The 14,489-nt window shown below is 48.5% G+C and overlaps 1 protein-coding gene across 3 annotated transcripts in view; it reads right to left on the bottom strand.

Moving 5' to 3' along the window:
• Positions 1–14,489, bottom strand: part of pias1a (protein inhibitor of activated STAT, 1a) — a 46,671-nt gene extending 32,182 nt beyond the window's left edge. For 2 of the 3 annotated variants that reach the window (XM_062550024.1, XM_062550022.1), the window contains exon 1: positions 14,458–14,489. In XM_062550024.1, coding sequence (XP_062406008.1) covers positions 14,458–14,481 — 24 coding nt within the window. In that variant the 5' untranslated portion in view covers positions 14,482–14,489. Of the gene's footprint in view, positions 1–14,265; positions 14,359–14,457 lie in introns of those variants that run through there. The other variant, XM_062550023.1, reaches the window with a different exon arrangement.

A 14,489-nucleotide genomic window follows, 5' to 3' on the forward strand; every position in this document is an offset into this window, starting at 1 on the left:
TGGAGAAAGCCACCACATTCACACACACACACACACTCACGCACGCACACACACACAACCTGACACGCTTTAACACACACACACACCGGAACACACTCTGACGCACACCACCACACACCGGAACACACACACACACACACACACACACACACACACACACACACACACACACACACACACACACAGACAGACGCACACTCCGACGCACACTCCGACAAACGCTAACACACACACACACACCAGAACACACACTCCTACAAACAGCCAGAGGGGTCTGGTCTTGGTTGGGCAAACACGGCAGGCGTTCCACTCCACGCCACTACACACTCAGCCAGGCCTCAGCCACACCACCACATGCCATCCCTCCATCGGGCTCTCCCACACAAACAGGGCAGAGAACAGGGAAGGTGCTGAGGGTGTGGGTGTGTGTGTGTGTGTGTGTGTGTGTGTGTGTGTGTGTGTCGAGGAAGTGGTGATGGTGGGGTGGCACTGTCTACTGTTGGTACTTGTCTTGTCCAGCTACAGCAGCATCTCACAGACCTGGACAGTCCCAGTGCACTCACTGCTGTGATGGTGTGTGTGTGGGTGTGTGTGTGTGTGTGTGTGTGTGTGTGTGTGTGAGAGACGAGGAGGTGGTGATGGAGGGGTGGCACTGGCTACAGTCCTCATATGCCTGAGGAAGAGCTTTTGGCTCAAAACGTTGCTTCATTAAAAAAAAATTCACTGGGAGCTACAAACTGAGGTGCGGATACTTTTCTATCTTTTTGTATTATCGCTCTTGAAGATCCTGCACCCGGAAAAATTGACATAGGATGTGCGTGGGTATTCAACTTTTACTGTCTACAGTCCTCCCTGTGCTCTCTGAGTCCCAGCGCACTCACTGCTCTCACAAGACACACAAGACACACACACGCCACAGTGGCACCGTCAGGAGGTGGGATGGGGATGGGGTGTCAACGTGCTTGGCATGGAGCAGTCGTCAACGTGGCTATCAAAACAAAAAATCCTTCGACAACAACCTGTCAGAGTTGGGTTCTGAAATCACACTTGCCCAACACAAGTGCCTCACTGTAGCGACCCACCCCACCAACACACCCTCCCTGTCACACACACACACCATCAGCACCTCCCTGTCACTCACTCACACTCACACCATCAGCATTCTGGAGAACTACGACTGGGATCATGAGTCCGCGTCGGAATTCAAGGGAATTGCACTGAGAATTTGCTGGGGGAATCAGGCATTCCTCAGTTCCTGAGTCGTGTCGCTGTTACAGCCTCGCAGCGCTAACGGTATTCCGTCCATAGCCATCCTCTGATCGCACAGCGCTGGAATGTTTGCAACTGGCCCTCAGCGCGCGCCGTCTAGAATGTTCTCTTCCTCGTGCCCTGCTTCCCCAGCTGCCTCTGCCAGCCGCACTCTTAGCAGGGAAACCCCACACTGCATCCATTAGACCGCTCCTGTCATAATCACTCCTGTCTCAGCACACACACACACACACACACACACACACACACACACACACACACACGATCAGCCTGTCCAGAGATCAGAGACTGCATAACCGATCAGCCAGTCCAGAGATCGCATTCACACAGACAGAGGTACACCGCCCCCCAAACACACACACCATTACACAACTCATTAATTTCCCCCAACACATACACACACTACACACCCCCACCCCCATACACCATTTCATCAGCCCCACACACACAGACACATACAATATCCCACCCATACACACATAATATACCTTTTTAATTACCACTTTTCATTCATTATCTACAGTTAAGCTGGCTCTTGAGCATAATAATTTCATTACTTATAATACCTTTTAGGAGTACATGACAATAAACTAGCTGAACTTCCACACATCCAAACAGCCAGATATCACATTAACACCAACGCACCCGATCAGCCAGTCCAGATATCACACACACACCCTCACAAACCGGCCAGTCTAGAGATCGCATTAATACACACACACACACACACCCTCACACCTTTGAGCAGCCAGTCCAGAGATCGCACTCCCCTCACACACCTGTGTCAGGTCTCTCGTTGAGTCAGAGTAGCCAGACGCTGGGCGCGTCTAATGGGCCGGGTCTTTGGCCGCGCACACTGTCCGACCTTTGACCTGAACTACGCGTCCAGACTCCAGGCCTCGCGGGACGACCGCGCTGCGGGCCGCACTACTTCCATCAATCAGCGGGCAGCCGAGATGATGTGGAGAGTCACGCAGCTGGGCTATAGAGGTGTGAGAGGACTGCAAGTCTTATGATGAGTGAGTGACTCACGACAGGCAGTCAGTCTTGCAAAACCTGCAGTGTACCACCTCTTCATGGCAGAGAAGCCTTGTTGGTGTGTGAACAAACCAAGGCACGTGTGTGTGTGTGTGTGTGTGTGTGTGTGTGTGTGTGTGTGTGTGTGTGTGTGTGTGTGTGTGTGTGTGTGTAATAAGCCCTGAAGTAGGGGGGATGTATGGGGGAACATGACCGGGGCTCTGCTCCTCCCTCTGGGGCTGAGATGAACAGTGTCAGGCCTCTGTGTGTGTGTGTGTGTGTGTGTGTGTGTGTGTGTGTGTGTGTGTGTGTGTGTGTGTGTGTGTGTGTGTGTGTGTGTGTGTGTGTGTGTGTGTGTGTGTGTGTGTGTGTGTGTGTGTGTGTGTGTGTGTGTGTGTGTGCGCGCGCGTGTGAGAACAGTGTCAGGCCTGATTACTCATCGGAGGGGCTGATTAGCCGCGCCAGCGGCGGGCGTTCTGGGCGCGGGGCTCGCCACTCCACTGGGAGGTAATCACCGCGTGTTGTGATTGAAAGAGGATAGATGGCCTCCTCTGGCCCAGCCGTCTCATGGCAGGAGAAGAGAGAGAGAGAGAGAGAGAGAGAGAGGCAGGCAGGCCAGAGAGAAAAAAGAGAGAGTGTAGCGAGAATTGAGAGACAATGAGACAGAGGGAGGAGGAGGAAGAGGTGGAGGGATGAGAGGAGGAGAGGAGGAGGAAGGGGAAGAGAAGAGGAGGAGGAGGATAGGGGTGAAAGGGAAGAAGGGAGAGAGAAGAGAAGAGAAGAGGAGGAGGAAGACAAGTGATGATGGAGAGACAGAGGCACGAGAGGGAGGAGGGGGCAGGATATGAACTGCTGAGCTCCAAACGAAATGAAATTCTCCACGGCTACAGAGCAAACAGACACGAGTGCTAAGCTCGCCGCGCTGATTTAGACATAAAACCCAGGAGCGCTGCACCCAACGCCCCTCACCCCCCAACACCACCCCCCACATGGACCAGGATCAGCAGAAAGCTTCTGATCACACACCACCCCCATCGCTGTGTTACACACACTGACTCCAACACACACACACACACACACACACAGACAGACAGTGTTACACACCCACCCCCTGCCACCTAACGGATCCTTAACTTCCTCCCCCAACCCCCCAGCACGGTCTCCACCCCACCAAAGGTCACATGTCCCTGGAGATGGGATCCGTTCCTTCATCTGCTTATTGGAGTCGCCCCCTTCATCTGCCTGCTGCCTGCAGGCCACAGGAAGACCTCACTGGCTGCCTGTCTGTCTGTCTCTGGGTGAAATGCACCATCCTCCCATCCCCTCACACACCAGACTCTTACTAAACTGCTAGCCTACAATTTTCATCTACAATTAAAATGTGTGTGTGCGTGCGTGTGTGTGTGTGTGTCCGCTTACGTTGAATTCACACACTGTTGCATGATTCAATTCTATTTTATGTTCTGATGGGTTTTTTACATTTCTGTACGGCACATGCGTTGGCCTATGCCATAGAGAATATAATATATAAAGTCTCTTTTCGAATGGTCGTGCCAATAAAGCGTATTGAATTGAAACTGAACTAAACTGAATAGACTCTCATCCACACCACTCATCCGCCTACAGCCCACTGCAGCAGTGCAATGCAGGCCACAGCAGCAGGAAATGGACAGAGCATGTGGGTGATGGAGATAAAGAGAGAGAGAGAGAGATATATATAAAGAGAGAGAGAGAGAGAGAGAGAGAGGAGAACAGGAGCACAGCTAAACAGCTACTGTAAAGATCAAGGAATGAGAGAATAAAGGAAAGAACAAAGAAAGATGAAAAGAAAGCAAGAAAGAGGGAAAGGAGAGACAGAAAGCAGGGAAGGAAGAAGGATAGGAAGAAAAGAGGGAAGAGAGAAGGGGAGAAGGAAGGAAAGAAGTAAAGGAAGAAAGCAGGGAAGGAAGAAGGGAAGAAAAGAGGGAAGAGAGAAGGGGAGAAGGAAGGAAAGAAGTAAAGGAAGAAAGCAGGGAAGGAAGAAGGGAAGAAAGAAGGGAAGAAAGAAGGAAAGAAGAGGAGAAGGGAAGGAAAGAAGGGATGAAAGAAGTTAAGGAAGAGAGCAGGAAGGAGAAAGGGAAGACAGCACAGGAGCAAGTGTGATTATGACAGAAGAGGGTGAAGCATGTCTGTCCATCTCAGTCTTCACCCCTCCGTGTGAACACGGCCCTCCCCACCCCACACACACACACACACACACACAACACCAGGCCCAAGGCCGTGACACCGACACGTCAACCAGTTAGAGGGATGGAGGAGCGTTGAGGAGCCCGGTCATGTGACCGCGGGAGGAGCAGGGCAGGGAGACGGGGGGCGAGGGGGAGACGGGGGCGAGGGCATCTCCGCGGTGCCACCGCTGATGAGTGCTTAATCCATCAGGACCAGCGAGGAGACGCGCAACAGCCAGCCAGCCAATCAGAGGCCGCACCACTGAAGCGGCATTTCTCAAAGTGGCACTTCCAAGAAACACACACACACACACAGGATCACGCAAAAAGACACACACACACACACACACACACACACACACACACACACACACACACACACACACACACACACTCTCTCTGAGCACACCTGCAGCTGGCAAAACAGAAGAGTGGAACACCTGCAGTCTGTAAAAATTTGTCTGCAGAATGCGCACCAAGGCTGTGTGTGTGTGTGTTGCATATGAGAGGGGAAAGAATGAATGTGTGAGTTGAACAAACCTTGAATTAGGATTTCTACAAAGATTTCTTCCTTCAAGGCCATATAATTACAGTTGGCAGAGGACTGCACTGAAACAATAGCAAAACTGCACGAGATGTTGAAAGATGTATCAATTTCAGGGGAATGGAGGCTGCATTTTTAGTGACATAACCGGCTGTAAAGGCTTAAAGTTGCCGATACACTATACAACTCTTTGATTGACGTGTTGCTGGAGAATTTTACTGACCATTGTTGTTCAGCCATTTTCTCACTTATATAGGCAACAAAAAATATATAATTTGGCTGACGATTTTCTTTAAAGCGACTTATATGTCAATTAATAGCAGGGCCAGACTCCCTCAAGCAACTTGGGTCAAGTGTATTGCTCAAGAACATTAAAGTGGTTGCCAACCCAGGAATCAAAAGTACAACTTTTCAGGCTACTGCATGTTAGCTTGACTCCTTAGTAACGACACAGCCACCGCCCAACTACATTTTCCTGAACTTGAATCATCAGCCAGCAACTTGTCATGGTCATCCAATCATAAAATGTGGGACCAAAAATCATCCAATCAAAACATGGAAGCAGTCACCATTTTTTTGTTACAATTAAAACTCATTCTTATTTATGATAACTGATATTGTTAGCCTATTATTATTATTATTATTATTATTAATGCGCTTAATGTAGGCTTTTTGACTTTATTTTCTACTATTATTTTTTATTAATAATGCAGTGGTTATATACTACAAGCATCTGTCAAAATAGCTCAAACATACACATTACTTAAAAAGTTACCCCCATAAACTCATCATCTTCAGCGCCACTGCTCACATTCTGGTTCCTGATATTCAGAACGGTGAAAATATAACCAGAGCCAAAACGTATGACGGATCATCCTATATTAATGCACCCACAAGAAGTATGGCATCATCTACAGTGCCATCACTGCAAACACATCAGTGCCTCTGTGAAAGATGTCAGGCAACATGTTTTCCAGCACTGCTGTCTCATGCATGTATGCAAGTGCCCAAAAGATGTAACCAAAATCTTAGAAGTCTATCCAAACTCTCTGATGGGATTTTCACCATTCTCACTGCATATTAAAATACCTCATTTGTATTTTTCTGTGACAGTGATCATTATATCCCTGTTACTCATTCTAGAAACCAAGAGAGTGTGGGGGTAGAAACGATGGCGGCAACTGTGGAAAGTAGTTTATTCCAAACAAGAGACGGGTCACTTACAGTTTGATTTGTTTTTAGAATTGCTACACTTGCCAAGCTATATGGTCCCAATTAAGCAGCGCAAAAAGATGAACTCATAACTAACTGGGCCACGATGGGAGGCATTTGGTCACATGGTTTTGAAAGGGCCTTAAAGGATGATAGACAGATAGATCCTTCTAAGAGGTAGAGAGAGAGAGGGAGAGAGGGAGGGAGAGAGAAGAGAGAGAAGGAGACCGAGATGGAGAGTGAGAGAGAGATGGAGAAGAGAGGAGAAAGAGAGAAAGAAGAGAGAGAGATGGAGAGAGAGATCAGTCTTTCAGTCTTTGTGTGCGGTATTATTTGCAGTGAGCTTGCACATTCTAGGGAGTAGGGAGCCTGTGTCTGTGTGTGTGGTCCTGGAGGGAGTGGGGACTTCGCTCTCTCTCTCCTCTCTTCCAAAACTCTCTGTTTGGGTCCAGCGCTTTATTTACTCCTCGCTGCCAGCTGAGTCTGCGAGTTCAGAGTCTTTGTGCCGCGCGGCAACGTGTGGCGCCATGCAAATGCGGCCCCCAGCTCCTTACCTTTCTCTCCAATGGCAGCGGAGAGGAAGGAGCGCGAGGAGAGGCGGCAGGCCACAGGAAGTCAGTGGGATTGAGGAGGATAAGATCACGACTTATGCTGGGCCACGCACTTCCGATGGAAAACCATCCGCACCGCACCGCACAACCAACCTGGCTGAGGACAGGACCGTCATTATGAGGAGAAGTGCAGGAACCAGTCCGTGGCAGAAACACACATACACACACACACACCAACACAAACATGAAACACACTGTCCTTCTTTCGCACACCTAAACACATACAATCACAACATACAATATGAAAGGCGAAGCCTACTTCCTACTGCTTCATTGAGCAGCAGCCAATTCTGCCACACACACACACACACACACACACACTCGCAACCTGTCCATTATGGGAAGCCCTTAAATGCTATTCTTTATGAGCCAGCCCTGCAAGCACGCACACATGCAGAGAGTGAGGGAGAGGGAGAGGGTGTATGAGGGAGGGGGGAGAGAGAGTGTGTGTGTGCATGAGAGAGAGAGAGCGTGTATGGGAGAGGGAGAGGGAGGGAGAGTGTGTTTGAGAGAGAGAGAGAGAGAGGGAGAGGGTGTATAAGCGAGTGAGAGGCAGAGAGTGAGAGAGTGTATAGCCGAGGGAGAGGGAGAGAGAGAGAGAGCATAAGCGAGTAAGGGAGAGAGTGTGCATATGAGTGAGGGAGAGAGAGTGTGTGCGTGTGTATGAGCAAGGGAAAGGGGGAGAGAGAGTGCATGAGAAAGGGAGAGGGAGCGAGAGATAGACAGTGAGAGAGAGAGAGAGAGAAGAGAATGAGCAAGAAAGGGAGAGGGATAAACGAAGGGTGAGACATACCAACTGAGGGGAGAGAGCAAGTGAATGTGAGAGCGAGTGGGAGAGAGAAGGGGGAGGGAGAGTGGGAGAGAGAGGGAGAGTGGGAGAGAGAAGGGGGGAGGGAGAGCAGGAGGAGAGGAGAGGAGGGAGGGAGAGTGGAGGTGGGGGGAGTGGGGGAGAGTGAGACAGCACAAGAGAGAGACAGCATGAGAGGGAGAGAGACAGAGGCAGGATGATGGAAAGGCAGAGCATATCTGACCACTACTGAAGAGATCTCATTCCCCTCAACTGTGTATTCGGGGTGGTGTGTATGCTTGTGTATGCTCACGTATGTGTGGTTTGTGCCTCATTGTGCTTATAGTGTGTGTGTGTGTGTGTGTGTGTGTGTGTGTGTGTGTGTGCGCTTTTGTATGTGTTTGCTTGCTTGTGTGTGTGTGTGTGTGGTTGTTTTCTCCCCGAGTGCCAGCCCTGCTCTGCCCATCCCCCACACACTCTCACTCTCCTGCTCACTCCCTCTCTCTCTCTCTCTCGCTCGCTCTAACTCACTCCTCACTCGCGCTCTCTCTCCCTCCCTCCCGCACCCCCCCACCCGCTCCCTCAATTACACACACACACACTCTCTCCCTCCCTCTTTTGCTTGTCCTCCCTCTCTCTCTCTCCAACTCACTCCTTCACCCCCTCGCTCTCTCAATCACAATCTCTCTCTCTCTCTCTCTCTCTCTCTCTCTCTCTCCCCCTCCCTCTCTCTCTCTCTCTTTCCTCCTGTAGCTGAGCTGGCTGCAGCTCAGCCCTCGCATACCTCCCTGCATTGTGTTGCCTGCTCTCTCTCTCTCTTTCTCTCCCTCCCTCCCTCTCTCTCTCTCAGCTCTAATGTCATACAGCACATTGTCTCAGCGCGGAGGGGAGAGAGTGCCTGGGCCGGCAGGGCAGGAAAAAGCTCATGTTCAGCACAGGGCCGGCCAGCACAGACAACCAGCTCGGTGGTGGACTAGTAGGAAACACGGTAGCCAATCCACCCCCCCACCACCACACACACACAAACACCAGGGCCGCCCAGGCCTGTCCTACCCTGAACCCTCCAGCCCCCACCCCATCCCCAAACTCCAGCCCTGGGGGGCAGTGACCCAGAGAGGGTGGGCTGAGCTGGGGGTGGGGGAGACGGAGGTGGGGACTCAGACGGTCTGGCCTCCCGGGGGTGCTGCATGGCCTGGGGGGGAGGGGGTGCTGCGGTCACGTCTGTCTGGCTAAAAATACCTCCTGCCTGAACCAGGTGTGTGTCCTGTCCCACCCGCAGCCTTCCCTGTCAGCTCTCGCAGCGATGGTGCCAGCCTCAACGGGCTGTTATCAAAACAAGGTAGTTTTGACGAACTGAGTGAGTGTGTGTGTGTGGGTGCAAGTGTGTGGGGGTGGACAGATTAAACAGCCCAGCTGAAGCACACCTGCAGCCTTAAAGCCAGGCCCTGGATTTAACTCCGTCCCGAAATCAGATTTTGCACGCAATCCACGCACAGAGATATGTGCATTGAGGGCATACTAGTTAGCTATCCTCAACCCAACGTTGACGTTCTCCACTGACATTTAACAAAAAATGAATGTAATTTCATATTCAGAAAGGTTTGCTGGCTTCAGGCATATTGGTCAATTTAATCACCTGGCTTTCTCCCAAGTATCGTGTGAATAAACTGTTTCATGTGATTTCAGCTAGTTCCCTGGCCCTGTTCCTACACAAACTACTCGCCATGCATGGAAGACCTGCATAGAGAGAGAGAGAGAGAGAGAGAGAGAGAGAGAGAGGAAGACCTGCACAGAGAGAGAGAGGAAGAGAGAGAGGGAGTAAAACCTGCACAGAGAGAGAGAGAGAGGAAGACCTGCTCAGAGAGAGAGAGAGAGGGGGAGAGAGAGAGGGAGTAAACCCTGCACAGAGAGAGAGAGAGAGAGAGAGAGAGAGAGAGAGAGAGAGAGAGAGAGAGAGAGAGAGGGAGGAAGAGGTCAGGAAAAATGAGATTTAAATGGATTTTTCTTTTGTCCAGGCCTATGTACACGGACACCAGCCTGGACTACTGTTACCACACAAGAGACAGAAATGGTCCAGATCTAAGATTAGATATACAACCATATACAGCTCAATGATGGTTACAGTGTCATGTAACAGGCCTGCAATAGCTAGGTTGTGCCGTATGTATGCTTTTCCTGTTGATGGAGACATTTTTACCTTCTAAAAGATGCCCCTGCTCACTCAAATGAGCACTGTTTGTATTCAAGGTGCTTTAAAATGCTCACCACGCAGTTTTTTTCACAGGTATTTCTATACTAGTCTCATAACATCTCCAAATTTATACGGACCACATTTGGTGAGGACAAGGCCGCATCAAACACACATTAGGCTACCAGTAGAAACGCAGGCTATTTTTGTGATATGGGTCCAAACCCCCGTGCACAGCTTTTTCGGTATGACATTGACAAAAATAATGACAAAATACTTCAGCAAGCTAGCTGGCTTTAATCAGTGGCACAAGTGAATGCAGTTCTTGAAGTTCAATTTTGTTCTAAACACAGAGCAGTGTTGAAATGAAATGTTGTCTTTTGGCAGGATATCCTAGCTCCACACAACAACCCTTCCCCAAAGAAAACATGCTGCCTAGCTCGATCGGAGTAGATTATTTCACCTTTTCTTGCTCCTCTAGCCTTTACCTTCACTACAAGATTGCCTGGCCACTCAGACCTCTCGGCACTCAACAGTTTGACTAGCAAAAGACGCCACCAAGGACGGAGTCTAGCAAGGAGACGCCGTCAGCATCAGATGCCGTTCAGATGAACTCAGCGTCAAGTGAACAAAGCACTATCACTTCTCACAAGTGGCGAGTCAAACAACAGGCTGGCCTTAGCACATAAGCTTACGGCGACGAGTGACACTCCATGTGAACCCGTGTCCTCTTATCGAGACATTGAGACGTGGATTCACTCGCAAATCTCCCACACCCATCATTATCGGAATCATCTCCTGATTGTACTGATTACATCAGTCAAGGTTATAGAAGGGTCTGTGTGTTATCTATTTTTAAAGACATTTCTGGGATGGTAGGAAGCAGCGGGCTTGAGACCATCCAGTGGTAGGCCGAAAAAAGACATCGTAGAACTGTACAATGAGCCTTCTCCCGTCTCGAGACCCCAACACGTGAGAGACGACACATGCAAATAACTGCCGTTTCTACAGCAACATGAATATCTGAAACCTCAGTGATTTCCCCCCCCCCCCCTTTCCTCTCCATTTCCTGGTCTCGACGTGGGGGATCTCCAAAGACGTGTCCCGCTCAATACAATTCAAATTCAGCCCAGCGTCTCAGCTTACTGCAGGCAAAGCAGTGGGAGCACGAACAGTGACGGGCTCACCACACTGCTCTCGTCTAGCTCACACCTGTGGCAGGCTTCGGGGGCTGGTAGCAAAGCTTAACAAACATGGTTGACTTCACCAGAAGTGTGTGCGTGTGTGTGTGTGTATGTGTGTAGCCCGGTGGGGTAGAGGGGAGATGAGAGGAGTGGAGTGGACAGCCAACATCAGTATAAAAAAAGGAGCGTGAGGGAAGTAGGGTGAAGAGCGAGTGCAAACCAGAGAGGAAATAAAGGGACTGCTCATCTCCAGAGCATTCTGCCTCCACACCTGCAGGGGAAAATGACCACTGAATGACTGACTGACGTGCAGGCTTCAGGCCTACAGGGCTGGGTGGAGGATGGACATCAAAGGGGTCAGTGTCAGGTGACGAGGTACAGTGAAGAGGCACTAAAGCCGGTACATGCACGCACACACACGTGTACATGAGCGCACACACATGTACTCAAACCTGTTTCTCTGTCTCTCGAATATAGAACATAAGAACACAAATTCATGTGGAGCTACAACACTACAGTTTTCCCTAAAATTCCAACTTCAATCTGCATTGTTTGTATCTCAATCCATCATGTTTGTTTGACATTGCAGTCAATGTCAACTTCAGCAAAGGGCATATCCTTTTACAGATATACCTTACAGCTCATGTACAGTCATCAGCTGAGCGCAGCTTCCAGTAAGCAGCCTATAGTCTAAATAGACTATACTGTAGCAGAGGAGTATACCCACATCTTCCAGTAAGCAGCCTATAGTCTAAATAGACTATACTGTAGAAGAGGAGTATACCACAGCTTCCAGTAAGCAGCCTATAGTCTAAATAGACTATACTGTAGCAGAGGAGTATTCCCACTGTGCTGTTCAATTTCCTCAGGTGTATTTAAAAAAAAAAAAAAAAAAGCAAAAACATAATGACATATTGAATTCTAGCCAAAGCCTCAGCACACAACTAATGAAAAGAGAAAATGCCCCTAGCTCACTCCCTCCCTCCCGCACACACACACCTTCCTAGGGTCCCTGGTCGTTTATTTCCCCCGAGTGAGGAGTAAATGAGTCACTTCAACACAGGCTTCTTCCTGCTCTTGCCACCCTCTGCTCTCATTTCACACCGGCGTACAGGAGCTAAGGGCGAACTCATTACGGAATAGGTCCTCTCACTTGGTCAAAGAGTTTTTAAAATAGCCGCCGCGTCTCCATCCAACGAGCTTTTTGTCACCTATCTTCATCACCCTGTTTAATCTTGTGTAAGACAGTACAGCACAGACAAAACATTATAGAACCTACTGTCTCAAGACACATTTTTATCAATATTCCAGAGAATAAACAAGCAGCAAACGGCCAGAGGGAACAGGCGTATTGGTCTATCACTCACAGAGATGCTGATTGTAACAATAAAACTTGTTCCAACAAGATATAAAAAATAAATGCACATAGGCTTAACTTCCGCCTAGATAATTCACGACAATCTGATGACCCAGAATATGATCCATCATCATCATCATCATAATCATCACATATAAGGACAACAAGCCTGGCCGGGCACAGACCAATTTAACACAAGCGTCCGTACTAAGCTGCACAAGAAGCACTGGCTGACGTGGCTCCCTGATACCAATTCACTGCTCACTTCACATAGGCCTAGGACCTGCTTTTTCTACCATCAGGCCCACAACTCTGTTGCACTTGCAGCCTTGTATGCACAGTCAGTCTTTACAACAAGGCCAGCACTCAAATGCCACATGGGCAGTGTGCATCACTATTCAAGCTTGACACTTTACGCACAGGTTGTAAACAGAGTGTTTGTGGTACAACTCACCTTCTTCCCCATATTTAAAGATGATTAAAAGACACCAGTACTCGCCCACCTGTTGAGTTCTTAAGCACCACTACTTCAAACTGGTTTAATTGTAGTGGACAGCACATACTCGAACAGCTTAAAACAAGCACAACACTGCGGACGAGCACACGAGAACAGAAGGAAGGTACGAGAAAAGGCCACAAAAGGCCTATCAAGGTGGGCACTGGGCACAGGACCAATGTGATCTGATCATGATCGAGTTATCATCCAAACAAAACTAACATTATGTTACCGTGTCCTCTTTGGTGCTGCCACATCCTCTGGTAACTATCCCAGTAAAGTGCAAGAGTTCAAGAGGAAGTACACTATAACACAACATTATTGGTGCCATGTAAGATGCTGCCAATTTACAGAAATGAATCTGAGCGAGGCATCAAAAAAAAGTACATTAGGATTACAAGATGTGCTCTATTGTTCTGGAGCAGGAAAACCAGATCACAAAACATTACCATTTTTGTTGTTATCTTTGCATGGTAAACATTCAGATATGCTAAAAATACACAGGACTTCTGCATAACAGCAACATCCAGCCACATCAGTTACTATGGGGACATGTTTGGGTTAAACATAAAATAATAATTATGGAACTTCTCATGAATTCTGAAACTCACGACAAATTAGCGCCACTAGTGGAAAGCGATACCAAACGAACAGGTGATGCATCAGAAAAAAAAATATGAAAACGCCCGCGTAAAAAAAAGTGATTTTATGAGAAGAGTTTGGTCGCGCGCACCAGCGTGAGCTTTACAATCACAAACAGCCGACGTAAGTACTCCAGCAAAAACAATTCTCATCATTCTATTGTCATTTCAGACGCAGGTTCTCAAGACTAAAATGAAAACGTACAGAGCATGCAGTGTCGGCTTAAATACGTCATATGTGAAATATATAGACTTACTTTCATATATAAGTTAGGTCGCAATAATACTACAATTCTCCTGACAAGTGCGAAGCCCACAGGTGTTCGCTAGCTTATGGTTGACAGAGACCAGTGCAGGAGCCCACTTCTGAGGCACACAGACATAGTGAACAGCGCTCATGTTTATCCCATAGATAATGATCTATCTGCTCCAGTTCTCGTTTACCTTTAAGCATCTATGTCATCACAACACTTGCAAATATTTAAACACGTCAGCGTCGCTCGGTGCACAGATCTCTCTGTAAAAATGTAACGTTCATGTACAAAAAGTAGCTTGCTAGCATAGCTAGAGATGGACACCAACTGAGAACACACAAATAACGAAAAACTCGTCAGCGAACACTTGTTCCACAATGCCTCATCAACAGCGCAGTTGTAATTGCAAAAGTCGCCGAAATGTTCTGATGGGGGTGATGAGGACAAGACTCACTCAACTCAGCATCAACAATAATACGATTTGGGCTTTTAACGTACGTTAGCACGGAGCTAGGAAGAAATCGTATTGTGGTAAATGGCAGAAGTTTATAGGCCTCTTTCACACCAACGTGAACAAAATGTGACAACAAAATATTCCTAATGTTTTAACAAATCGCCCCATTGATGGTTCAGATTGCAGAGAGGGATAAAAGCCAGTAATCTTGATAAAATTTGAGGGCTGCGTTTTACCTTCAGTTCCGCACTCTCCGCCATCTTGTAAC

Source organism: Sardina pilchardus, chromosome 11 (genome assembly GCF_963854185.1).
Source record: "Sardina pilchardus chromosome 11, fSarPil1.1, whole genome shotgun sequence".
NCBI lineage: Eukaryota > Metazoa > Chordata > Actinopteri > Clupeiformes > Clupeidae > Sardina > Sardina pilchardus.